This window comes from Athalia rosae, chromosome 4 (assembly GCF_917208135.1).
Source record: "Athalia rosae chromosome 4, iyAthRosa1.1, whole genome shotgun sequence".
Classification (NCBI taxonomy): Eukaryota; Metazoa; Arthropoda; class Insecta; order Hymenoptera; family Athaliidae; genus Athalia; species Athalia rosae.
This window is the reverse complement of record NC_064029.1, coordinates 12434200-12459934: the sequence shown is the minus strand read 5'-3', so window position 1 is coordinate 12459934 and position 25735 is coordinate 12434200. Positions and strand designations below refer to the sequence as shown.

At 42.4% G+C, this 25735-nt stretch overlaps 2 protein-coding genes across 2 annotated transcripts; both read left to right on the top strand.

The window, feature by feature from the left end:
• Nucleotides 1-4731: 4731 nt before the first annotated feature.
• LOC125500690 lies at nt 4732-5829 on the top strand. Its single transcript, XM_048654298.1, has 2 exons — nt 4732-5327; nt 5382-5829. Exons 1-2 carry the CDS (start codon nt 4732-4734, stop codon nt 5827-5829), a joined length of 1044 nt encoding a protein of 347 aa, XP_048510255.1.
• Nucleotides 5830-23168: 17339 nt separating this feature from the next.
• On the top strand, nt 23169-25288 carry LOC125500689 (MATH and LRR domain-containing protein PFE0570w-like). Its single transcript, XM_048654297.1, has 2 exons — nt 23169-23994; nt 24411-25288. Exons 1-2 carry the CDS (start codon nt 23316-23318, stop codon nt 25286-25288), a joined length of 1557 nt encoding a protein of 518 aa, XP_048510254.1. The 5' UTR covers nt 23169-23315.
• The last annotated feature ends 447 nt before the right edge of the window (nt 25289-25735 follow it).

The following is a 25735-nucleotide window of genomic DNA, read 5'->3' as shown; positions in this document are numbered from 1 at the left end:
TTGCTGTTGATGTGGGGGGTCGGTTGCCCAATTTTGGTGGATTTTTGCAACCCGCTGATGTATTTTCCGCCTGGCTCGCGGTGGCCGCGCAAGTAATGCGCTGACTCTGACTTTGCCCTCATTGTGACCGCCGACTGCGGGCGTCAGCGGTCCACGGAAAGTCCGATCGTAACACATCGATTCCACGATTTTCATTGTCTCCGTAATTTTCGGTTATTTCACTATCTTTATTTTTCTTGTCATTCTCATTCGTTGAACCATTACCGTTAGTTCTACGATCCCCACCAATTTCACCTTACCGGTCAAATTCGAAGTTCCATTTGTTTTTGTGATTTTCGTCGATTTCATCATTTTTGTCAATTTTTCGATTTTTGTAGTTCCCGTAATTTCCGGCTTTTTTACAATTTCCGTTAATTCTGCGATTTTCATCGTTATCGTGATTCAGCTTAGTTTTGCAATTTTCATCATACCCACGAACTTTGGTAACGGCCTGATTTTTATCGTGTTCATCATTCTTGTCGATTTCATCATCTTTGTCGATGCCGAGATTCTATCAATTCCGCGATTTTCATGGTCCCCGTCATTTTCGTTCATTTCACTTCTTCTATCTCCTTTGTCATCACCATTTTTCGAACGAATCCCATCAGTTCCACGATCTTCATAAATTTGACTTTTTCCGTCAAATTTGCAGTTCCCATTGTTTTTGGTATTTTCGTCGATTTCTTCATATCTGTAATTCAAACGATTTCTATATTTCGCGTTATTTCCGGCTATTTCACAATTTTTGGTTATATTGCGATCCCCATCGTCATTCACAGTTTCACGATCTCCACTCATTTCACTATTTTTGTCGATTTCGCAGTTGTGATTGTTTTCGTCATTCTCGTCGATTTCATCATCTTTGTTAATCAAATTTCGCGATTATCAAGGTCTCTGTCATTTTTGATTTTTCCACTTCATTCATTTTTCTTGTCATTCTCATTTATTGAACCGTTTTCGTCAGTTTCACGTTCTTTACAAATTTGACTATTTCCGTCTAATTTGCAGTTCTCATCGTTTTATAATATTCTTGTTGATTTTATCGATTCTGTCATTCGAACGATTTCTATATTCCTCGTCATTTCTGGCCATTCCACAATCTCCGTTAATTTTGCGATCCCTATCGTTATCAATATTTAGCTGAGTTTTACAATTTTCATCAATCTCACGATTTTTCGTAATTGCGCGATTTTCATCGTGTTCGTCATTCTTGTCGATTTTATTATCTTCGTCGATGCCGAAAATTCATCAGTTTTGCGATTTTCATGGTATCTGTCATTCCCGTTCAGTTCACTATTTCTATCACTTCTGTCGTTCCTTTCCATCAAACCATTTCCGTCGGTGTCACGATCTTCAATAATTCAACTATATTCGTCAAATTCGCAGTTCTCATCGTTTTCGTCATTTTCGTCCAATTCATATTTCCGTCAATCAGACGATTTTCATCGTTCTCGGATTCTCCGGCCAATATACGATCCTTGTCGAATTTGCGATTTTCATCAATATCGTTATTCTGCTTAGTTTAACAATTCTCATCAATCTCACAATTTCTGCTTATTGCCTGACTCCTATCTTGTCCGTCATTTTTGTCGATTTCATCATCGTTGTCGTTGCCGAGAATTCATCAATTCTGCGATTTTCATGGTCCCCGTCATTTCTGTTTCTTCACAATTCTCATGTTTCTTGTTTTTCTCATTTAATTGACCGTTTTCGTAAGTTTCACGATCTTCACCTATCTCACTATTTTCATCGATTTCGCAGTCGTGATTGTTTTTGTCATTTTCAGCGATTTCATCATCTTTGTCGTTGCCGAGAAATCATCAATTCCGCGATTTTTATGGTCTCTGGCACCTCCGGTTATTCTACTATTTTCATTTTTTTTGTCACTTTCAATTATTGAACCGTTTCCGTCAGTTCCACGATCTCCACCAATATCAGTTTCTTCGTTAAATTTGCGGTTCTCATTGTTTCGCATATTTTCGTCGATTTCCTCATTTCTGTCTTACGAACGATTTCTATATTTCCTGGTATTCCTGGCTATTTCACAATTTTTGTTAATTTTGCGTTCCCAATCGATATCGTTATTTTGCTAAGTTCCACGATTTTCATCAATCTCACGTTTTTTGGTAATTGCGCGATTTTCATCGTGTTCGTCATTTTTGTCGATTTTATCATCTTTGTCGATGCCGAGACTCATCAATCCCGCGATTTTTATGGTCTTCGTCATTTCCGGTTATTTCACTTTTTTCACTTCTCTTGTCAATTTCATTCCGTGTATCATTTCCGTCAGTTTCACGATTCCCCTCGGGTCGCCACACTCCTGAAGGGCGAAGAGCGGGGGGTCACCAAGCTCCGGAAGGGGCAAGGGGACTCTGAACCCTGAGCTTCGCAGGGAGGGCGGGGACGGCTGAGCGCCAACCGAGCGCGTCTCTGGGTGGCGGAGAGAAGAACGGCCAGGCTAGAAGCAGGGATGCGTGGTCTCGAAAACCAGGGTGTCGAAAGGCAACTGGAACGCGGAACAGCAGAACTGTGGATGACCTGGTCAGTCGGTGGCTATAGGAAACCTGACTGGAGTAAAAACCAGCCAATGGGGGACCAAGGCCCCGGCCGCGATTCGACTCCCCAAGCCAAGGTGGGAGCTATCGTGCCGAGGGCTGAATAGCACTGGGGCACAGTGTCGCGAACGATGCTCTTGGGGTACCAGGCGCCCCCCCATTGTATCTAGCCTGACCCCTGCAACGCAGGCTCTGCAGAGGCGGACCACCCCTTTCTGCTTACTCGTGGGATCAGATATGGAACCAGCAAGTATAACCAAAACTAATAGCTCCAGCAGCGATAGTCTGTTCGCAGATACGGTGTCAGAGCTACCAAGGACCGAAGAGGCTGCCACACAGGGGGACTCGAGGACCTTGGAGAAAGAAACCGCTGGCGTGGTGGGGAAAATCGAGGCACTAGCCTCGAGGGCCCGCACCTGCCTAACGGTTTCGGAGCAGCAGGGTGCAGCGGAGGGCTCGACCTTGGTTGGCACCGCCGCGAGTACTCAGATGAACAGGGATAAGCTCAAAAACAGATCTAGGGCGGCGAAAAAGAGGGTGCGCAGGGCCAGGCTGGCTGCCGTGACCTCTTCGGACGTCACCCAGTCTGCGAGTACGGCAACATCCCTACCAGCGCACTCCGCCAAGGGAGGCTCAGCAAGTGGGCAACCTGAATGCGAAGTGTGACAAAACAAGAGGCCAAGGCCTCTTGACAGCACTCCGCCTGAGGCCTACTCGGCCCCCAAGAGGGGCAGGGAAGTCCTCAAGCCGAAGAGCTATGCGGAGGCAGCCAAGGGCGGAAGAAAGGTGGCGATTACACCCTCGGACTACCCTGCTGCCACCCTGAGCTCAGAAGAAGCCGACTTGGTGGTGCAGGTGCTCTGCGGGGCGATGGACTCCATCCCGGAAGGGGAGGAGATTCCTCGCTTCGACGAGTACCGGTGCGACCAAGGGGTGCTTTGGATTTCCGGCTCCAACGAAGGCGCCGTTGAATGGCTCAGGCGAGTGGTGCCTACAATAAAGCCCTGGGAGGTTGCCTTACTCCAGCTTCTGGAGAGGAGACAACTCCCAAGGCTAAGCAAGATGACGACGGTCATACCCGGTTTGGCGGATAAGACTGAAGTCATGCTGACCAGGCTGAAGCGCCTCAACACTTGTCTTCAGACTCACCTCTGGCGGGTCTGGGACAGGAAGAAAGGACCAAAATCCGTCCTTCTGGTGCTGGGCGTAGACGCAAAGTCCAGGGACTGGTTGAGGGTGGCTGGCCTCATGGTCCACTCTGGACTCGAAAGGGTGACCTTCAAGGGAACCTGACCGAGTACCGGCGAGGGACAGGTGGTCTCAGCGCCCACTGGCCAGGGTGTTGCGGTGGCCGGGCCAAACAGACCAGGGGACCGGGTCCGCCGACATCGGCAGCTAAGGACATCGGCAGCTAAGGACTCCGGGGGCGAAGCCACCTCCGCCGCAAAAGCAAGTAGCGGGAAAGGGAAGGACCTCAAAAGCTCGTGGACTTAGGTCACTAGACCAGGGCACACGAGCCGAGGGGTACCACCCTACAAAAAAGTAGAAGGGGGATCGAGCAGGCCTAGGGGGCGCCTGACTAGGGCCTGCGAGAAAGGCAGGGCAGGGCTGGCTGACGTGGCAGCGGGGGTCCGAAAGACTCTTGTTGTCGCTGCAGTGGGCTCTACAGACACAGCATCCAGGGCAACACCTGACGCAAGGGCCCAGGGCACCGGGGGGGGGGAGGGGGGGGGGGGCAGGCGAGGCTCTGTAAACAGGAACTAGCTTTCTCCCGCACCCACAGCGAAAGTACATCTGAATGTCAGGCAGTCCTATGACCACAGGCAGGATTAACTTCGCGCAGATTAACTTGCAACACTGCAAAGCGGCCTCAGCTGTACATAGCAGGAACCTTGCAGTGGAGCACACAGACATATCACTCATACAAGAACCATAGGTATACAAGGGGCTTGTAAGGGGGTTGGAATCAAGGAACGGAGCAATTTTGTGCAGAATAGGGGGGCCAGACGATCCGGGCCCCAGGGCGGCTATTAATATGATTAGTAGACACCAGGCACTTAAATTGAACCAGTTCTGCAACAGAGACCTGTTGGCAGCATGAGTAGGACTAAAGCTTGCCCTGGGAGGGACCACCGACATGGTGGTGGCATCAGCATACCAGCCCTATGACTCGAAGGATCCACCACCTACAAAGGAACTCAAGGCGCTGGTAAGGTACTGTACAAGCAAAGGGCTTAAACTGCTGGTAGGGTGCGACGCGAATTCGCACCACACGGTATGGGGCAGCTCTGATACGAACAGAAGGGGAGTAGCTCTTCCGGGGTACCTCACCCTGGAGCGGCGGAAAATTCTCAACAGGGGATCGAAGCCCACATTCATCAACTTCCTTAGGAGGGAGGTGATTGACCTAACTCTGTGCATCAGTAAGGTGGTACACATGACCAAAAACGGGAAGGTAAGGAAAGAAGACATTCTTTCTGACCATAGACGAATCTCCTTCTACCTAGACGGGGACGCGGCATGGGAACCGACGGTAATGTACAGGAACCCCAGGGCAACCGACTGGACCTCCTACAGGGAGGAGCTAGCAAAGGGACTCAGGGGCCCCTGCTGCAAACTAAAAACGATAGGCATGGTTGAGGGCGCAGTAGGTACCCTGCAGACCGTCATTAACCAGGCTTTCGAAGCAGCGTGCCCAGCAAGGCAGCGGAAATGCAGCAAAAAGGTGACCTGGTGAAATAAGAAGCTGGGCCAACTAAGGACCAGATCCCGAGAACGACTTAACAGGGCCCTGAAGACAGGTACAGACTCGAAATGCGAAGCTTACAAAGCTACTCAGAAGACGTACAAGAAAAAAATTGAAAAGTCGAAGGAGGAGGGCTGGAGGGATTTCTGCAGCAAGACCGAGAACCTGTCACTGGTAGCTAGGCTTCGCAAGGTATTCACCTCCGGCCCGCTAATCAATCTGGACGGGCTAACTCTGCCAAATGGCAGAACAGCCGAAAACCAGACAGAAATCCTAACCCACATGCTGGAAACCCACTTCCCCGGGTCGTTGCCGGCCGGCGGGGGACTGCCCATAAGGGTGGGCCCAACCCGTGCCGGGCGCGGAATGATGGACTGGAAAACAGCTGCAGAGATTGTGACACCAGACAGAACCAAATGGGCGATTGATACCTTTGATAAGTTCAAAAGCCCAGGAGCTGACGGGATCTTTCCTGCAATCTTGCAGTAGGGCGGGAAGAACCTAGCCATCAGGCTGAGCATCATCTTTAGGTCCTGTCTGGCAATGAGATACGTCCCCATGGCGTGGCGGGACGTCAAGGTAGTCTTCATCCCCAAGCCGGGAAAGGGACACTACGACGTGGCCAAGTCCTGGAGACCAATCAGCCTAACGTCTGTCCTACTCAAAACGCTGGAGAGGCTGGTGGACAGATACGTAAGAAACGGGGCATTGGGAGAAAGACCAATCGCACACACACAGCACGCGTATCAAGCAGGCAAATCCACGGAGACGGCTCTTCACTCCCTCATAAGGGAATTGGAGGGGCCACTCTCCCAGAAAGGGGCTGCAGCTTTATGCGTGTTCATGGACGTGGAGGGAGCTCTCGATAACACATCCTCCAACGCTATATGTGAATCAGCATCCAGGTTCAAAATCAACAGCATGGTTGTTGAGTGGTTCAGGAACATGCTGCAGACAAGGACGGTCACTACCAGTCTCGGTGGGAACGAGGTGAGAGCTCAGGTCGACAGGGGCTGCTCGCAGGGGGGAGTACTCTCTCCACTCCTGTGGACCCTGGTCGTGGACGGGCTTCTGACGGGGCTCAGCGAGATCGGAGTGACGGCAGTCGGCTACGCTGACGATATAGCTCTGGTCGTCACAGGCGATCACCCACAACGTATGACGCATAGGATGCAAAAAGCACTCGACCTCGTACAAGATTGGTGCACATCGCAGTCGCTCAGGATCAACCCGGGCAAGACCGAGATGGTACTGTTTACGAAGAAACGACGTTTTGACCTAGGACCGATCAGGATCTTCGGAGCGGAACTGACTTGTTCCACGGAGGTACTTTATTTAGGGGTGACCCTGGATAGCGAACTGACATGGAAGGCTCACGTCCTGAAACAGGCCAAGAAGGCCATAGCTACATTCTGGGCCTGCAAAAGGATGATAGGCCAGACATGGGGGCTGAGGCCGAGAACGGTGAACTGGATTTACACGGCAATCTTACTTCCACAGATCACATACGCTGCCGTGATATGATGGCCTGCTACAGGCAGAGCCAACAACCGTAAGGCTTTAGAAAGGGTCTACAGACTAGCGACCTTGGGGATAACGTGTGCATTGAGAACCACCTCAACACTCGCCATGGGGGCTCTTGTTCACCTGACGTCTCCACACATAGCGGTGGAGACGGAGGCATGGAGGGCGGCCATTCGACTCAGATTCTCTAGGTTATGAAGAGGCTCGGGCAGGAGGCACACGTCTATACTCCGACTGATGGAGGAGTTGGTGGGACCCCTCTCCAGGGGGAGGCGACAGATGCCCCAATCTCTACCAATTTGAAGGGCCCTACGAGGTACAGATCAAACAAGACATATCCTGGAAGAAGGTTAAACTTGCGCTCCTTCGCACTAAAGGGCTCGTCTGGTTCACAGACGGTTCAAAGAAAAGAGAAGGAGCGGTAATGGGAATCTGGTCCGGAGGACCCAGGCTAAGCATGTCGCTGGCACCAGGGAACACCGCTACAGTATTTCAGGCAGAGGTGTTCGCTATACTCTTCTGCGTCAGGTGAATCCTGACGCTGGGATACAGGGGCAAACACATCTACATCTGCAGTGACAGCAGAACAGCGCTTAGATCGATAGACGCATGCGTGGTGAGATCTAAGCTAGTGCAGGAATGCACAGCTCTGCTGAGGCAACCAGCGCAATCAAACCGCGTAAAACTGCTCTGGGTGCCGGCGCACAAAGGCATCAAGGGTAACATCGAAGCAGACCGACTAGCTAAGAGGGAAGCTTCACGACATGGCCCGGACAGGGGCTGCCAAATCGGGGTCCCTACGAAACATTTCAAAAAACTTGTTGGAATAGGAGTAATTTCTATGCTACTAGATATAGTACAGACTACGGACGATAGACGGACAAGAGAAAGAAAGCGTCCAAGATGGCTTGAGAGAGAGCCGGATCACACGTTGGGATAATCCACCGATAACATTGTAATCATCTACTATGTTAAGATAAATAAGACGGATAAATAATCCAAGTTTCACAATAAAGTAATTTGTAATATTATTTCAATCATAAATCTCCACATTTCTCAACATGGTAGCAGAGCGTTGGTTCAACAGTTTTATGGTTAGAAAGTTTTGAGGAAAAGTGACCACGTGTAGCGGTTAGTGAAGTTATCGGTGTTGATGAGCCTAGAAGAGCGGAAAATAAATCCCGAAAAGTTAACAAAGTTATTAATAAAGCAGATTAAGAAAATCTGGATTTTCAAGAAAATAATTTTTGAGATTAAAAGTGAAAATACAAGAAGTATTAAGATGTCCAAAAGTAAGGAAATAAAAATCCATAGTTTTGATGCACGTGATTATAATATATGGAAGAAAAGAATATTATTATATTTGAAATGGAAAAAGTGTGATGAACCGGCTACATGTGAGAAATTAGATACAGATACACAATCCGATTGGGATGAAGAAAATCTAAAAGCAATGAACTCCATCTACTGTAGTATTACAAATGAACAATTGGAATTTATTGTCGACGAAGAAAGTGCTTTAAAAATATTACAAAAATTCGATCAAATGTATTTAAAAGAGTCGACTGCATTACAGATTTGTATAAGAAATAAAATAGATAGAATGAAACTAAAAGATTATGAAGAATCAAGTACATTTTTCTCAGAATTCGAAAAAATAATAAATGATTCAAAGAGTGCTGGTGCAAGAGTCACAGAAAGAGAAAAACTCGACTATATGTTGAAGACGCTACCGGATTCACTGAGCTATGTTGGTGATTTAATTGATTCAATGCAAGAAAGTGATCGCACTTGTGAATTTTTGAAAAGTAAAATAAAAATGTGGGAAACACGAAGCCCGAATGAAAGTGGCAATAAAAAGTCGAGTGTATTCAAAGTCGAGAAGAAGGTCATGCAGTGTTTTGGCTGTGGAATGAAAGGCCATGTGAAGACAAATTGTCAAAATAAATGGCAAGATGGAGCCAACGGCGGAGCACCGTGGCAAGGAGGTGCACGCCAGCAACAAGAGCAACAACAACGACCCTGGGCGCAACAATATAGGGGTCGCGGAGGACGAGGCTACAGTCAACGGGGCTACAGTCAAAGAGGATACAGTCAACGAGGCTACAATCAACGAGGATACGGTCAAGGAAGAGGCAGAGGTTGGCAGCCACGTGCCGACGAACATGAAGCGAGGTATTCGTGCGCTGAAGATTATAATAATTATGATTCGGGATTATTCTTAACTCAGGTAAAACGCAAAAATGATGATAAAAGCGGAACCGTAGTTTACAATTGTGATAGAGATAGAGATGGAATCGAATGGATTTTAGATAGCGGTTGCACAGATCATATAATTAATGATGATTCGTATTACTCGGAAAGCGTAATGTTGAAAAAGCCTATTAACGTCAAAGTTGGGGACGGTAGAATTTTAGAAGGCACTAAATTGGGAACAGTCATAACTTATTTTATGGTAAATAATCGCAAAATGAAAATCACAATAACAAAGGTAATTTACGTGAAAGAGATGGATAAAAATATAATTAGTTCTGGCAAAGTAACGGATGATAACAAAAATAAAATAGTTCAGATGGGAAGATTGGCAAAGATTTGCAACAATAAAAACAATCTGATGGGAATTGCTGTTAAAGAAAATGGATTGTATAAAATAAAGAGCTATAATGAAAGAGTAGATAATGTTGTAAATAATATAGAAAAAATGTCAACAAAGGAAAAATTTCATAGAATATTAGGTCACGTAAATTTCAACTATTTAAACACAATGTGCAAAGAAAAAGCAGTAGATGGAATGCCAGGAAATTTCGAGCAAATATTATTAAAGTGTGGGACATGTATACAAAACAAAATGCACAATTTGCCCTTCCAGAATGAAAGAAGTAAATCAAATGAAATTTTAGAATTAGTGCATACAGATTTAAATGGGCCGCACAAGAATACAGGTTTTGAAGGATCTAAATATTTCTTGACTTTTATAGATGACTTCAGTAAATGCGCTTTAATATACACGATAAAAACAAAAGATGAAGTATTAAATTGTTTATTGGATTATATAAATAAAGTAGAGAATTTAACTGGCAAGAGAATTGAAAGACTGAGGTGCGATAATGGAAAAGAATATATAAACAAAAATATGTTTAAATTATGTAGCGAAAAAGGTATTGTAATAGAACCATGTCCACCATATGTACACGAGCTAAACGGAACAGCGGAGCGCTATAATAGAACAATAATGAACGCGGCGAGATGTTTACTTTCCGATTCGAAATTAAATATTAAATATTGGCCAGAAATTGTAAAAGCCGCAGCGTATTTAAAAAACAGAACTATAACAAATACGACCGAAAATAAAACTCCGTTTGAAATATTTTTTGGAAAAAAGCCTAACATTAGTAATTTAAAATTATACGGGAGTAAAGTATTTGTTAGAGTTCCTGAAGTAAAAAGACAGTCTAAATGGGATAGAAAAGCTGACATAGGCATACTCGTAGGATATAAATGCGTTGGATACAGAATTTTAGTGAATAATAAAATTATAGTCGCAAGACATGTAGAGTTTGTAGATGAAAATGAAAATTTAGTTGAATTTGAAGGTGATGATGAAAGTGATAATGAATCTGTGAATAATTCTGATGGAAACTCTGTATCAAACGAAGTAATTGAAAATGAAGTAAATGACGAAAGAAACAAAGGAAAAAATAAAAGAATTAGAAATTCAAGTAACAGATCAGACAGAAGTATAGATGATCAAGAAACTGTATTGCGAAGGTCAGAACGGGAAAGAAAACAACCCGAAAGATATGGCCAATCTGACTCGCACTATGTATATGTGAACATTGTGAGCGCGGATAGCCCGAAAACATATGAAGAAGCTTTACAAGGAAATGATTGTGATTTATGGAAAGAGGCTATGAATAAGGAAATATAATGTTTATATAAAAATAAAACTTGGCGGTTAGTAGAAAAGCCGAAAGATAAAAAAATCTTAGATTTAAAATGGGTATTTACAAATAAATCTGATAATCATAAAAAAGCGAGATTAGTTGTTCGAGGTTTTCAACAAAGAGAAGTACTGGAAGACTTGTATTCCCCAGTAGCTAAAATTCAAACATTAAAGTTACTGTTATCATATTGTTGCCAAAATGGTTTAATGATTATACAGATGGATGTTGAAACAGCATTCTTGAATGGAAATATAAAATCAGAAGTATTTGTAGAACAACCTTTAGGTTACCATGACAAAACCGATAGAGTATGTAAATTACAAAAAGCATTGTATGGACTGCGAGAAAGCCCGAGAGCTTGGTACGAATGTTTCGACGATTATATACAAAAATTAGGATTTCAAAGAAGTGTAAGTGATTATTGCTTGTATACAAAATGTGAGAACAGCGAAACAATTTATCTGATTTTACACGTAGATGATTCATCAATTTGCGGAAAAACAATGCCAAAAATTAATGAAATTAAGAACAAACTGTCATATAAATTTTCAATGAAAGACTAAGGCGAAGTAAAGACTTACTTAGGAGTAAATATTAACTATGATTATAAAAATTGTAAGATGACTATAGACCAAAGTGATTATATCGAGTCATTAGGAAGACAGTATAGTATTGAAAATAGTAAATTATTTGATACTCCGATGGAAGAAAATTTAAGTCTTGAATCCGCACAAACAGCATCAAATGATATAAAATATAGAAATCTCATAGGTGCATTATTATATATAAGTACTGGAACAAGAATTGATATTAGTTATAGTGTAAACTACTTAAGTAGATTCCAAAATAATTACAATGAGACACATTACAAATATGCGTTGAGAGTTTTAAAATATTTGTATTTGACTAAAGAATTAAAGTTAACTTATAAAAAGAATGTAAATGCAGAAGTCATGGACTGTTTTGTTGATGCTGATTGGGCAGGAGATAAATCCGATAGGAAATCTACGACAGGATATATTATAAGATTATTTGGGAATGTAATATACTGGAAAGTCCGAAAACAGGGCAGTGTGACAAAATCGTCAACAGCCGCTGAGTATGTAGCTTTATCAGAAGCAGTAAGCGAAATTAAAGGTGTTAGAAATTTGTCAAAAGACTTTAATATAAATTTAGAAAATCCGATAAAAATATATGAGGATAATTCAGGAGCCATAGCAATAGCAAAGTTTGGAAACATGACGAAAAACTCGAAGTACATTGAAGTACATTATCATTTTGTAAATGAATGCTACGAAAAGAAAGAAATTGAAATTGTAAAAGTAGACTCCGAAAACAATATTGCAGATATTTTAACAAAGGCTCTGGGAAGAAATAAATTTGAAAAATTCCGAATGCTTCTGAAAATTGTTTGAAGTTTAAGTAGCATAAAAATTAAGGAGGTGTGTTGGAATAGGAGTAATTTCTATGCTACTAGATATAGTACAGACTAGGGACGATAGACGGACAAGAGAAAGAAAGCGTCCAAGATGGCTTGAAAGAGAGCCGGATCACACGTTGGGATAAACATTGTAATCATTAACTATGTTAAGATAAATAAGACGGATAAATAATCCAAGTGTTACAATAAAGTAAATTGTAATATTATTTCAACCATGAATCTCCACATTTCTCAACAAAACTAGCAAAGAGGATTGCAAGGGATAAGTTCGCAGAGCTTTGGGGCGATGCACCGGGCATGCTACACACAAGGAGCCTGTTCAAAGGACCCTCGAACGGGCTCGGTGAGGAGCTGATCAAACTAAGCAGAACCGAACTGAGAAGCGTACCAGGGCTTATCACGGGCCACTGGTACACAGGCAAACACCTCGTCCACCTTGAACTCAGGGAAGAGGCGAGCTGTCTCAGGTGTGGCGAAGAAGCGGAAACACCACATCACCTCTTAGTGCGGTGTAGGGATCTAGTGGGCCCCTGTACGGAGGCCTTCGGACCTAACTTCACCGGCGAAGTGGGTATCGAGGTAATAGGGGGTGGTAGGCTCCTGCTCTTTGCCAGGGCTGCCAACGTAACTACCTTCCTCATAGTGTAGGTTGCCCGGAAGGGCTCGGGCACAATAGTCCTCGAGGACTGAGCTCCCGGATATATCCAAATAATACAATACAATTTCCGTGATTTCCGGTCATTTCAATATTTTTGTTATTTTGCGATCTCCATCGTTATCGTTATTTTAGTTAGTTTCGCAATTTCCATCCATTTTACGATTTTTAGTAATTGCGCGATTTTCATCGTGTTCGTCATTTGGTCGATTTCATCATCTTTGTCGATGCCGAGAATTCATCAATTTCGCGATTTTCATGGTCTCCGTCATTTCCGGTCATTTGACTTTTTTCATTTTTTTCGTCATTCTCATTCGTTGTACCATTTCCGTTAGTTTCACGATCCCCACCAATTTTACTTTTTCCGTCGGAATCATGTTTCTCATTGTTTTTGTAATTTTCGTCGATTTCATCATTTTCGTCAATTTTATGATTGTTCTAGTCCCTGTCATTTTCGGCTATTCTGAAATTTTCGTTGATTTTGCGATCCCTATCGTTATTAATATTGAGCTAAGTTGAACAATTTTCATCAAACCTATGATTTTCGGTGATTTTTCGATTTTTATCGTTTTTGTCATTCTTGTCGATTTTATCATCGCTGTAAATGCCGAGAATCTATCGAAGTCCGCAATCATCAAGGTCTCCGTCTTTTCCGCTTATTTAAATTCCTTCATTTTATTTTTCATTTTTATGCATTGAACCATTACCGTCAGTTTCACGATCCCTATCAAGTTTACTCTTCCCGTCAAATTGGCAGTTCTCATTGTTTTCAAAATTTTCGTCGATTTCATCATTTTCGTGATTCGAACGATTTTTATATTTCCCGTCATTTCCGGCTATTCTACAATTTCCGTTGTTTTTGCGATCCCTATCGTTATCAATATTGAGCTAAGTTTTACAATTTCCATCAAACCCACGATTTTCTGTGATTTCGCGATTTTCATCGTTCGTGTCATTCTTGTCGATTGTATCATCTTTGTAAATGCCAAAAATCCATCGAATTTCGCGATTCTCATGGTCTCCGTCATTTCTGGTTATTTCACTTCTTTTATTCATCTTGTCATCCTCATTCATTGTACCATAGATATATTGAACTAGATCGGACAAGTTGCGAAAAGTGAGAGTCATAGGGTATGAAGTCGCAAAAGAAGAGTGCCAGCCTAGAGCGCCCTCTGCGTTTCATGGTAGAACAGACCCTTCATTGACCTCTGAGAGATTATCGGTCAACTGCACGAGCGATCTGTAGATCCAATCTTCAAATTCATCCTCATAGACGGTGACGCGCGACAAATATAACACGCTCGTCCGGACTATCGGTATTACGGTGCAGCAGATGAGCTTCTCTTATCACTAGGATGATTCCAGTGCAAATGGATATTATGATAATTTGTTCACATTTGAATACTAAAGTCTCAAATACAATATTTTCTGTAAGGAGAATTATTCTTGTTCGGTTGAAAAAAATCTCAGTATAGTTCGCAATGTTACGGCTTTGGAAAAAAGTAGTATTTCATGTTCGCTAACACAAATTAGAACCAGAATTACTCATCAACTGTTAATACGGCAAGTCATAATACGATAGTAGTAATTTTGGTAACGAAGGTAAGAAACTCGAAGAGAACAAAAAAATTCAAGATCCATAAATTTTTTAAATTGAAAAAAAACTAGAATTTTTTTTTTTTAAAAACCCACACACAGTTGTTATTGTATCATATTCAGTATTGAAAAAAAATCTCGCTCAAAAATTCATTTGTTTATAACAAATTGTTTATGCGAAAAACAATTTGAAAATAATTGAGAAATTTTTTTCCCTTAGAATGTCAAATAACACTTGAAATTATGATTTAGACAAGAAAATGTTTCCTTGAAAAGAAAATGTCACTCCTTTTTTTATATTTTTAATTTTTCTCCATAGCTTCAAGAAGTGGAAGGAATTTGAAACTTTCGGTTTGTTAATTATCCGAGTTTTTTTGTTATTTGCCTATTGAGAAAGAGTTTTCAATTCACAAAAGCATAGTTCATAGAAAAATGATGATTGAATTTTTTTTCCAACTGATTATTGTTGACTAGAGTGTCCAGTAAGTACTTAAATTTTTTCATTCCTTAATATTGATATTTAAACTGTTGGATACATTTTTTTCGCATATGCCTCTTTAACAATCATCGCGCGCGGAAGCTGAATCAGGCGTCATCGGTCATTTTTTCATAGCTCAATTGAAGTTATGAATATTCGCGGTACGGTTCAGGAAGGTTGGACTTTTTTTAGTATGTTTTCTGCTCTTCATGAACCTTCTTTCAAATTTGGGATATCTGCAATAGTTTCGAGATATCCGCAAAAAAACAAACGTGGTATATTAAAAAAAAATTTATTCGAAGAACAAGCTATCTGCTTTTAATCGTGTCAACAACTATATTTCGTTAAATTTCATTATTATAAATTTCATTGATTATCGATCCGTTTTTTTTTTTTTTTTTTCACCAAAAGGAGTTCATATTGTATTGTCATCCAGTTATGAGGTGTGTTTGAAGTTTCAAATATCCAGGTCATTGGGGAGTTGGTTTAAAATCGATCGATATATGATTTTGACTTTCCATGGCCTTTAAAATGACCCTCTCGGTCATTTCAAGTGCCAAAATTCCTCGTTCAGAAATTTATAGAATTCAAAACTTTCTAATATCTTCTCTTCGTCTTTTACGATTTTTCTTCAGAAGTTTTAGTTTCTGCGTGTGAAATTAATTTTGTATTTTATAATTGCAAAATGATGATCATGAAAAAAATGTTTTGTACGAATGCTGCTTAGCTTTTCTCGTAGATTACGAATCTGCAATACAAAATATGGATTTCCGCTCGGAAAACCAAGTGACCCTCGAAACCCCCATACAATCCAGCTAAATTTCAAGATCTATAGTATTATTGAATATTCCTTCTATGATTCTGCAATTTTTGTTTCAAAAATTTTCCAAAATAATCCTCAGTTTTTGAGAAAACACCTTGTAACACTTCGAAAAATATATCCTGTATATATGGAGGGTACAATTCACTATGCCGTGCATTCGTGCATTTTTGGATTTTGTGTTCTGCTTGTTGAGACATGACTGCGATAATTTATCACGGGTGAAACAGGCATGTATAACTGTATCTAATATATTACGTTAAAAATTCATGGATACCGTGTATAACATGGCTAATGTCGCTTGGTCACATATCTGTCGGTCAAGTCGAACAGTTTCATAAAATTATCATATCGACCTGTTGAGCAAATCATGGGGTTTCAAGTAATTCTGTGAGTAAAGAAGCATCCTGGAGCAAAATCCTCAAAAAAGATATTTTCGCCGGGCGCGCTGACTACATTCACGTTGCGACACTACAATTTGCCAGCATCTTGTCCGATCTAGTTCAATATATCTATGATTGTACCAATTCCGTCAGTTTCACGATCCCCACTAATTCCACTCCCCCCGTCAAATTCGCAGTTCTCATTATTTTTGTAATTTTCGTCGATTTCATCATTTTTGTCAATTCTACGATTCAGGTAGTTGCCGTTATTTCCGGCTATTTCACGATTTCCGTTAATTTTGCGATCCCCATCGTGATCGTAATTCTGCTAAGTTTCACAATTTTTATCAATCTCACGATTTTTGGTGATTGTCTGATTTTCATCGTGTTCGTCATTCTTGTCGATTTCATCATCTTTGTCGATGTCAAAAATTCATCAATTTCGCGATTTTCGTGGTCTTTGTCATTTCCGGCTATTTTCTCATTTTCATCTCTTCTAACATTTTCATCCATTGTACCATTTCTGTCAGTTTTACGATTCCCATCAATTTCATCGACCCCTTCAAAGTCACAGTTCTCATTGTTTTCGTAATTTTTGTCGATTCTATCATTTCCGTCAATTTCACGATCCTTGGAGTTCTCGTAATTTCCGGCTATTTTACATTCTTCGTCAATTCTGCGATCTCCATCGTTATCGTGATTTTGCTTAGTTTCACAATCTCCCTCAATCTTACGATTTTTGGTAATTGCCTGATGTTCATCGTGTTCGTCATTTTTTTCAATTTCATCATCTTCGTCGATGCCAAGAATTCATAAATTCCGCGATTTTCATGGTTTTCGTCATTTTCGGATATTTTACTATTTTCATTGTTCTTGTAATTCCCATTTGTTGTACCATTTTCGTTAGTTTTACGATCCCCACCAATTTGACTCTGCCCGTCAAATTCGCAGTTTTGATTGTGTTCGTAATTTTCGTCGATTTCATTATTTTTGTCGGATTTACGAGTTTTGTAGTGCCTGTTATTTTCGGTTATCTCACAATGAACGTCAATTTTGCGTTCACTATCGTTATCGTAATCTTGCTCAAGTTCACAATTTTCAAAAATCTGACGATTTTTGGTAATTTCCTGATTTTCATCGTGTTCATCATTCTTGTTAATTTCATCTTCTCCGTCGATGCCGAGAATTCATCAATTCCGCAATTTTCATGGTCTCCGTCATTTCCGGTGATTTCCACATTTTCATTTTTCTTGTCATTTTCATCCATTGAACCGTCTTCGTCAGTCTCACGATTTCCACCAATTTTACTGTTCTCGTCGAATTCGCAGTTCTCATTGTTTTTGTTTTCTTCGTCGAATTCATCATTCTTGTCAATAGAACGATTTTTTCAGCTACCGTCAATTTCAGCTATTTTACAATTTTCGTCAAATCTGCGATGCCCATTGTTATTGTGATTTTGCTTAGTTTCACAATTTTCATCAATCTTACGATTTTTGGTAATTGCCTGATTTTTATTGTGTTTGTCATTTTTGTCGATTTCATCATCTTTGTTGATGCCGAGAATTCATCAATTCCACGATTTTCATGGTCTCTGTCATTTTCGGCCATTTCACAATTTCCGTTAATTTCGCGATCCACATCGTGATCGTGATCTTGCTTCGTTTCACAATTTTCATCAATCTTACGATTTTCGGTTATTGCTTGATTTTGATCGTGTTCGTCATTTGTCTTGATTTCATCATCTTTGTCGATGCCAAGAATTCATCAGTTCCGCGATTTTCATAGTCTTCGTCATTTCCGTTCAGTCTACTATTCCTATCTTTTCTGTCGTTCTCATCTATTGAACCATTTCCGTCAGTTTCACGATCTTTAATAATTCAACTATATCCGTCAAATTCGCAGTTTTTATTGTTTTCGTCATTTTTGTCGATTTCATATTTTCGTCAATCAGACGATTTCTATCGTTCTCGGATTCTCTGGCTATTCTACGATTTTTGTCAAATTTGCGATTTCCATCGTTATCGTTATTCTGCTCAGTTTTACAATTCTCATCAATCGTGTTCGTCAGTTTCGTCGATTTCATTATCTTTTTCGATGCCGAGAATTCATGAATTCCGCGATTTTTATGGCCTCCGTCAGCTCCGCTCATTTCACTTTTTCCTTTTTTTTTGTCATTCTCATTCATTAAACTGTTTTCGTCAGTCTCACGATCTTCACCAATTCTACTTTTTCCGTCAAATTCGCAGTTCTTATCGTTTTCGTCATTTTCGTGGAATTCATATTTTCGTCAATCAGACGATTTTCATCGTTTTCCGATTCTCCGGCTATTATACGATTTTTGTCAAATTTGCGATTTCTACCGATATCGTTATTCCGCTTAGTTTTCCAATTTTCATCAATTTCACGATTTTCTGTCATCGCAAAATTTTCATTGTTCTCGTCATTTTTGACAATTTCATTATTTCCGTCGATGCCACGGATTTATCAATTTCGCGAATTTTCATGGTCCTCGTCGTTTTTGTTTATTTCACTAATTTTATCTTATTTGTCATTTTTAATCATATGATCTATTTTTGTCAGTTTTACGATCTTAACCAATTTGACTATTCTCGTCGAATTTGCGGTTTTTATAGTTCTTATTACTTTCGTCGTTCTTATAATTTTTGTCAATCGGTCTATTTCTGTGGGTTCCGTAATCTCCGGCTGTTCTCCGATTTTCGTTCAATTTGAAACTTCCGACGTTATCGGTATTCTGCTTAGTTTCACGATTCTCATCCAACTCACGATTTCTGGTAATTGCCAGATTTGTATCGTGTTCGTCATTGTTATCAATTTCATCATCCTTGTCAATGCCGAGAATTCATCAATTCCGCGATTTTCATGGTCTCCGTCATTTCCGGTTATTTCACTATTCTGATTCTTCTTTTAATTCCCATCCATTGTACTTTTCTAGTCAGTTTCACGATTCCCACATATTTCACTTTTCCCGGCAAATTTGCAGTTCTCATAGGTTTCGTAATTTTCGTCGATTCCATCATCTTTGTTAATTTTACGATTCTTGTAGTTCCCGTCATTTTCGGCTTTTTCACAATTCTCGTTAATTTCGCCATCCGCATCGTTATCGCGATTCTGCTCAGTTTCACAATTTCCATCGATCCCACGATTTTTGGTCATTGCCTGATTTCCATCGTTTTCGTAATTTTTGACGATTTCATCATTTTTATCGATGTCAAGAATTCATCAATTTCGAGATTTTCATGGTCTTCGTCATTTCCGGCTATTTTCTTATTTTCATCTCTTCCAACATTTTCATCCATTGTACTATTTCTGTCAGTTTTACGATTCCCACCAATTTCATCGACCCCGTCAAAGTCACAGTTCTCATTGTTTTCGTAATTTTTGTCGATTTTATCATTTCCGTCAATATCACGATCCTTGGAGTTCTCGTAATTTCCGGCTATTTTACATTCTTCGTCAATTCTGCGATCTTCATCGTTATCGTGATTTTGCTTAGTTCCACAATCTCCCTCAATCTTACGATTTTTGGTAATTGCCTGATGTTCATCGTGTTCGTCATTTTTTCCAATTTCATCATCTTCGTCAGTAGATAGGGTCGGGTATGGGGCGTCACAACAAACCCCCTCCCTTCCCCCCTATGGCGCCATCCCCTCGCCTAGTGGGTTATCGGGCGTCTACCCCCACCCCTTCGCCGGGGTCTTTTTGGGGCATCTTCCCCTCCGTCAGGTCTTTAGCGGGCGTCTTCCCCTCTTCTTCCTGTTTGTGGCCTGCTTGTGGTTCTGGTGACGTCACGCTGGCTTTTTTTTTTTTGGGGGCATGGGATGGCGGTATTCGCCCCGTCCTGTTTTTTGACAGAGGGTGGGTGTTTGCGTTGATTATTTGGGTAATGAGTTGCGTACTTGATCGAGCAGGTGACTGAGTCCGTAGCAAAGTATATCGGTATGTGGTAAGGGAGGAGGAGGAGAAGGAGGAGGAAGGGAACAAGTAGTAAAACTCTGGGTCGACACGTGTTTTTAAAAACTTACGATTGATATTTTATTCTACCTTGTGGGTTTTGTAAGAAATGAGTACAAAAGTTTTTGGTGATTATATATAAAGCTTACGTTCTATCGGTAAATGAGGAATGAATATGAATTTGTACAGCATTGGGTGTTTGGATCAAGTAGAAATAAAAACCCTTAAATAATGTTATGTGGATTTAACAATGCATTGTGTCGTTACGAGATTGTCTTTTTCGCAATTACAAGTGTCTTGTTTTCTACTATCACAGTCGCCACCCAAAGGGCCATGATAATCAGCAGAACAAAGTAGATAACCCACACACCCACTACACCCCACCGTAACGAAGTTGTAAGTTGTTCATATTCCGCGGCGTCGATGGCTATTTTCGGGTCAGGCTCCGGTTGTGTTTCAATGGCGTCCCATGGATGCTGGTCAGTCGAAACGGCTAACCGGGTATGTCTTCTATTGTCGGATGATGGAATGATTTGTACGGCGACGTGTGAAGAGGATGACGATGTCGTCACTGAGGTTGACGAGGCCATCGTGAATACTGTTTAAGTAGATGTAACCGTGAGTTTCCGTGACTTGGGAAAAATTTTCTTTCCGGCTTCAAGTGGTTTGCTCCATGGACTGCTTGATTTCGGCGACGAGATAAGACGGGAACAATTTGGTCATTTCCAGTAGAGTGATATCGAGATAATGCTCGGCGAATGTTTGCAGCGTTTGAGGTCTGATGCTTGTTGTCGCGGCTTCAAACTCTGTGTTCAGTGCCCGAGCGATACGAAGAAGAGATGGTTCCCTTAGTCCCGTATATTCTAATTTTGCTGCTACGTGTTGCACGAACAGCAGCTTGCACCGATTAACGTTTTCAGTTATTCTTTCGAGTCTTCGAATCCGTTCATCCACGCAGACAAACACTGACTTCAGACCGTCGAACGTTGTTTTTTGCATCACAATGGAGGGGCGATAGAGCTTTTGACGCTTCGCATGGGGGTGTGTGGTGTCCAAATCACAGTTGTTCGTGTCTTCTTCATTCTTTAATGTTCCGCATGGCGCGTAGTCTTCTATACCATCCGACACATCGAATCGGACTGCGCGTTCTTCATGAGCTGAAGTGAACTCTACGGTACACTCACCGAGATCAATTCGCTCGTCCGGCCACTGAGCACCCTCGTTACAGTCGAATTCGAAAGAATCAGATATCTCATCCAACGAATCAGCGAGTCTCGACCACGTTGATGGTTTGAAGGTGATTCCTGTGGATGACGCGTTGCTGATCAATCTGATGATTGGTTCAAATTGTTCGTCTGTTCGCAGTCCGAGCCTGACGTTCACTTTTTTCGTAAAAGAGCTGTTGAGCCCGTACGTAGTCGATAGGAGAAGATTCTTTTCAGATTTCTTTAGTGCTCTGGCGAATGTTTTGAATATCCTACTGGCGTTGCCCATTGGTGAAGTGGATTTGGACGTGGCCATCGCTAGTGGTTGATACTTTCACGACAACTGCAAGACTGAGCTCTGTCGGGGATCCCATGTTGTTTATATGTTGAATATGATGATGATGATTACGATGCGTCTTACTCGTTACCCCGTACCATTGGCTAGTCGTTATATACACCCGCGAGTTTCAACCCACTCACATGCAAGTGCGATTGTTACACTTTACCACCCGCGTATACCGCTGCTGTGACGGCTGGTGCCCGTCAATCATGTCAGCTGAATAGTTACCAGCTCGCTTAATGGAAGCAATATACGAAATGTGGAAAAATCCGTTACACCTGATCTCACGCCGGCCACGCGGCATCGTTTTATTTCACTAGTCTCGGTGCTTGGACTTGAGTGCATGGTGACGAATGACATGGGCACCGGCGCATCCAAAGGGGTGTCGGCTTGCAAGTCATAAAAGTTACCGAGAACGCGTCCCTTTGTGTAACGGTCATTTTCTACCACCCGCGGCTTTTATGCACATCATCTGTTGCACAATCAACACGCTCGTTCGTGAACTTGTTTTGGTCAACAACGATTGTTGGACGGACGGACGTACGAAGGAATCGGTCATCCTCTCGAATTATCGTCGAAGTTTTACACTTTCTAAGAAAGTGTCATGAACGTAACTTAATGGTCTCGGGCACCTGTGCAATTTTAATACAAAACATCGGACAAGAATTAAGGTGCTCGGTAGCGTTTCGATTACGGGTGACGATGACCATCACGAGATTTTCTGTATGCTGCAACAGTCGTGTGGTCAATGTATTTGGTAACGATTTTTTAAAAACTATCGGCGGCAGATGGTTGGGATAGAGAGGTGCAGTAAAAGCAGAGGCTGAAATTTGGAAAAGTCCCTGTGAAAGCCTCTCACGCAATGTTATCAGTTATAGGTTGACGGGTTTACAGCGCACCTCCGGAATCGGCAGCGAAGGAGTTTTCCCATCTTATGTCGTTCTCATGAGGAGCTTACGCAGATTTTATCCACACGTGTACGTACCCATCTTGAAACTCATTGATGCCCATATGCCAGGCTTTTGGACTACTATGGGAAAATGCGTTAACACCCCCGAATCATCCCTGCTCCTCCTTGGCTCCTAGATCCAGAAAGATCATAAATGGATCGATGCGGCGAAGGAACTGTCAGTCTTAGACATTTTGCGTGGCAGTCAACAGCTCTCTGTCTTACAGACTTTTTGAATTTTCTCATCATGTCTGGTATCGTGAAACTGTGCCGAACAGTCGTGCTAAAGGTTCTGAGCTCAGCTCGTCGTCAAAGTGCTTTAATCGATCGTGAATGCGATCTTCGGTAGCGACGTTCTCTTGTTCGAATGTCTTTAGCGCAATTGTTGCGGCAAGTGCGACGGCTCCTGACGGTATGTGGTGGGCGAGTGATAGCGCGAATGCACGCCGCCGGTGTGTTTGGCAATTCAATCGAGTGCTTGGCGATCGTGGTAGACATATTTAGAAGGCGTGGTACCGCGGACCTCGCTGTCCTGGAACCCTTGATGAGGGAATACGTAGAACGTTCTGGTAAGTACATGTCGTTTTTCAATATTGCAAAAATCACATCACTCTCTCTCTCTCTCTGTATGCCGCTGCAACGGAAAAATTTAAAACAGCCTGAATCGCATGTTATTCTCTCTTCTGACAGCGCTGATGGCTATGTTGAACGACGACGAGTCAACGGATGAGTTGCTTGCCCAGGCGGCGTATATTTGCGAAGCGATGGAGTTGAGTAACCTCGGGGAGGACCGTCTTGATGACGGTGTCGGAGAAGAAGAAAAAGAAGTAATACCTGAGCAGGCAGACGAACCGAAGCAAGTTTGCGAGCTGATGGAAATCGCTAATTTCGAGGAGGTCTGCACGGAAGACGGGGGTCAGTATGGGGATGAAAACGTCCGTCAGTACGAGGCGGGTGACGAGGAAGAAGAAGAAGAAGAAGAAGAAGAAGAAGAAGAAGAAGAAGAAGAAGAAGAAGAAGAAGAAGAAGAAGAAGAAGAAGAAGAAGAAGAAGAAGAAGAAGAAGATGAAGAAGAAGAAGAAGAAGAAGAAGAAGAAGAAGAAGAAGAAGAGGATGATGAAGAAGAGGAAGAAGATGATGAAGAAGAAGAGGAGGAAGATGATGAAGTGTTATCTGAACAATGCTCCGAGTGTGGCCGGAGTGATGATAGTGGTGACTATAATATCGAAAGTAAGGAAAATGACGAAAACTGTGAAGAGAATGAATATGTGGGTGAAGTGCTTCCGAATGTTCTTTTGCCTCAGGCACCAGGTGCTGCAGTGATTGAGGAGGTGAATGTTCCAGAGGGTGAGTAGCAATAAAGCTTATTCAAAAAGTGTGCGTGTGTTTATCCGTCGAGTACCCGCATCAAATCACGTACTTTTATCCCAGAATCATAGAAGTCTGGGCTTTTTTCTTGACGAGGCGCGTACCATTGCATAGATATACATCCAAACGTGATAAAATGTATCCGTGTCCACAGACGAGGATGATGCTGAGTCGAGGGGTTCAACTCTGAGTATTGACAGTGGAATATCTTCACTGACTTGGTCAATTGTTTCCGACCGAGAATCGCCCGAATATTGACGATAATGCTATGCGGGTATTCGTTTGGTGTGCGCGCGTTTTGAATTTTTCCGCTTTTCGTCCGCATGCCTCTTCAACAATCAAAAGAGTGAAAAATAGTTCAAGGCTTTTTTTTGTTATATTCTATAAATCAGTAGACTCGCGCGGTTTCGGAATCACGCGAACCGACGTCAGAGAAGGAAGCACTTACACCCGTGTTCAAACCGGTGGATCTAGGAAACCTTTTCGCGTCAACGAAGGTGCTAGTTCCTCCGGCATAAGACTCGGCACCACTCGGCAAAATGATGATGACGACGACGGAAATCAAGACGAGGATAACGAGGATAAGGACGAAGGCGTTGAAGAAATTACGGAAAGGGTCGAGAACGAGAATGAGCCTCACGCAGCGAGCGGTCCTGTTTCACAGGTCCCGGGGAATAGGTTTCCGATAGTGGGCGGAACGCGCAAATATATCCGACGGTTCGAAATAGACGGATGCGAACTTGTTGTTAAGATTGGAATACCGGATCCGGAGGTAAACCCCGTAGAGTGGCTGGAAGGTGCCTTTAAAGATTTACATACTTATGCTACGGGAAAATGTCAAAGCGGTGATTATATAGGATTTACCTTCAGTGCAGAAAATTTTAATCAGGGGGCTGCATGGCTATCGTTTCGTCCGGTTCGCGACTCCGCGTATAGCGATTTCTGGGAACTGGTTTCCAGCGTGACGCAAAGCGCGTCCGAATTCGGGCTGGACAAATTGTATACGGTGACTGTGCACACGGTCAAAGTCCCGGCAGGACGCGGCAAAACGGTATGGAATAACAGGGCTCTGACCAACAAGAGGTCGATTATAAATATCATCAACAACGACGGTATGTGTCTAGCGCGTGCAATAGTAATCGGTATAGCGCATGCTAAACGGGGTGCCGTACGTAGCGGAGAATTACATCAGCGTTACGAGGCCAACCGATTCCCTCATTCTGCTCTCCAGCGTAGCGAAGCGCAGCGTTTAACAGCGGAAAGTCATGTCTAAATTCCGGAAAAAGGATGCGGCGTTTATGAAATCTCCCGCTATCAGGAAAACTTGGCGCAAGAAGGGATAGCGCTGATCGTATTCGAAATGAATAAGTTGGGTAGCGGCGATAAGATATTTTACGACGGCTCTATCTCTTTGGTAGATTCGGGGGTCGGAGTTAGTTACCGCGTCAATTTACTGTACGATCCCGAGAAGAGACATTAAAGCCTAATTACAAACGTCACAGCTGCTGCTGCTGTTAAATCCTTTCGCATGCCATGTAACAAGAGTTTTAACAGACCTTTCGAACATCGCTGTCCGAACCGTTGTCCCCAATGTTTCAACAGGCCGCCCTGTGAACTAGACTTGGGTGAGGTCAAGTGTTCGGATTGTGGGCGCGGCTTTCGCGGAGAAAATTGTTTTCAAAAGCATCGTCAAGTTGGGTCTATTAGCCCACGACGTACT

Bases quoted from the DNA above. Each gene is read 5' to 3' on its own strand.
- LOC125500690 (XM_048654298.1), top strand. From the start codon at position 4,732: ATGGTGGTGGCATCAGCATACCAGCCCTATGACTCGAAGGATCCACCA. The intron at 5,328-5,381 runs GTGAAATAAGAA...ACGACTTAACAG, and splicing joins TGCAGCAAAAAGGTGACCTG to GGCCCTGAAGACAGGTACAG.
- LOC125500689 (XM_048654297.1), top strand. From the start codon at position 23,316: ATGTTATTCTCTCTTCTGACAGCGCTGATGGCTATGTTGAACGACGAC. The intron at 23,995-24,410 runs GTGAGTAGCAAT...ATAAATCAGTAG, and splicing joins GGAGGTGAATGTTCCAGAGG to ACTCGCGCGGTTTCGGAATC.